Source organism: Frankliniella occidentalis, unplaced genomic scaffold (assembly GCF_000697945.3).
Source record: "Frankliniella occidentalis isolate FOCC.00 unplaced genomic scaffold, Focc_3.1 Scaffold10, whole genome shotgun sequence".
NCBI classification, from domain to species: Eukaryota; Metazoa; Arthropoda; class Insecta; order Thysanoptera; family Thripidae; genus Frankliniella; species Frankliniella occidentalis.
The window spans coordinates 642782-644313 of NW_026267140.1; the positions used below are offsets into that span (position 1 = coordinate 642782).

Consider the following 1532-nt stretch of genomic DNA (forward strand, 5'->3'; position numbering starts at 1 on the left):
TTCACCATATTTTACATATTTTTATTCTCGTAAAGGATTTAAATGTTTTCATTTTCCCATTTTTTTTTCGTTTTGGTGGCTGTTTCAGTTGTAGAAAATCGAGTGGAGCTTGATGTCTAGGGCAGTGAGGCTGTCTGACTCGTCCGGGCCAGACGTTCCGGAGCTGGAGGTGTGTTCAGAGGAGGTGTACTCGCTGCTGCTAGTGGTCAACTGGCCAGAGGTGGAGGACGAGGATGGAGTCGTGGTTGTGGTTGAGGAGGAGGCAGAGGACGAACTGGAGTAGTTGCCCAGGACCAGGACCGTAGCGAGGCGGCCGTTACGAACAACCTAAAGGCACCAAAAAGAAGTCCTGAGGTGAAAGTCATTACAACTGGAGTCGTTAGTGGAGTATCGCAAGGTTTCCGCCTCTCCTGACCAGCCACACTTTACCTTTGTGATGTTCCTGTTGCCCGCACCCCTTCCGCGAGGCCGGGAAGGTCGCGGGTTCCGGGCCGGGGGTGGAGAGGGGCGGGCGCGGGCTGCGGCCGGGGCGGGCCGGCGGGGCACGGCCCCGGTGCGAACAGCTGCCCGTCGTGCCTCGGCGGCAGTGGAGGCCGTGCGGCCCCGGCTTCTGTCTCTGGCGTGGGGCTGGGACTGCTTGGCTAAGGGCGCCGGTAGGACGGGAGGCAAGGCCCTCGGCGGTGCCCGCGGCGGGGGTGGTAGTTGTTGTGCCCGAGGACGCGCCCCCCGCCCCCGCCCCCGTCCTCGCCCTCGAGTGCGGTCGCTGTCCTCCGATGAGGATCGTCGCCGACGCTCGACGCCGGCGACGCAGCCGCCCTCCAGCTGCGAGCCCACGATGTCGCTGAGGTGCGAGACCTCCACGTGCCGCCCCCGCGCCGTCACCACCAGCCCGCGGCTGCTGCCCTGGCACCGCGCCGCGCCTGGCCGGGGCAAGGCAAACCGTTTGTTTGGCGTCCCCATGCTCAACATTGGTTACAGTCCCAGCAGTTCGCCTACCATCCCAAAGGGTCGTTTGGTTCGTCGGCCGAGTCTCGCTAGTGGTCGAGCTCGACCCGTCCGACGAGACTGTAGATCCTGACTCGGATGAAGAGTCCGCAGACGAATTACTGTTTGAGTCCGAAGAGGTGGTCCCGGAGGTGCTGCCGCTACCGTCTGAGTCCTCGTCCGAGTCGTCTGATGCGTTGTCCTCGTTGTCACCGTCCTCTTCAGCTGAGTCCTAGTACCACAAACATCAGGATTTCTTTTGATGGGGTTCTCCCGTACAGAACTACAACAACGGTACTTGAGCCCCTTGGCCATTGCCAAAAGATAAATATTGTTTCGCTGGGAAGGGCATTGTAACAGACGGACAAGCGCGACTGCATTCGCTAGTTCCGGAGCTGCCGCTAGGGTCGCCGCTTCAGTTCTGGCAGGCGATGGATGTTCGATGTTCGCTCGCGCTGGCGCTGCCTGTTCCTGCGACGCGTCCGTTGCGTGTCGCATCGCTCGAGTTGTTGTGAGTTGTGTCTGTCAACTGTGGTTCTGTGGTCTAC

General features: G+C 60.9%; 1 protein-coding gene across 2 annotated transcripts in view; it reads right to left on the reverse strand.

The window, feature by feature from the left end:
- Positions 1-1532, reverse strand: part of LOC113203988 (uncharacterized protein DDB_G0271670-like) — a 33569-nt gene continuing 32037 nt past the window's right edge. Inside the window, exons 3-5 of one of the 2 annotated variants that reach the window (XM_052277484.1) lie at positions 997-1216; positions 430-920; positions 1-327 (exon numbers count right to left, since the gene is read on the reverse strand). In XM_052277484.1, the coding sequence (XP_052133444.1) occupies positions 85-327; positions 430-920; positions 997-1216 (954 nt within the window). In that variant the 3' untranslated portion in view covers positions 1-84. Of the gene's footprint in view, positions 350-429; positions 921-996; positions 1217-1532 lie in introns of both variants that reach the window. The other variant, XM_052277486.1, reaches the window with a different exon arrangement.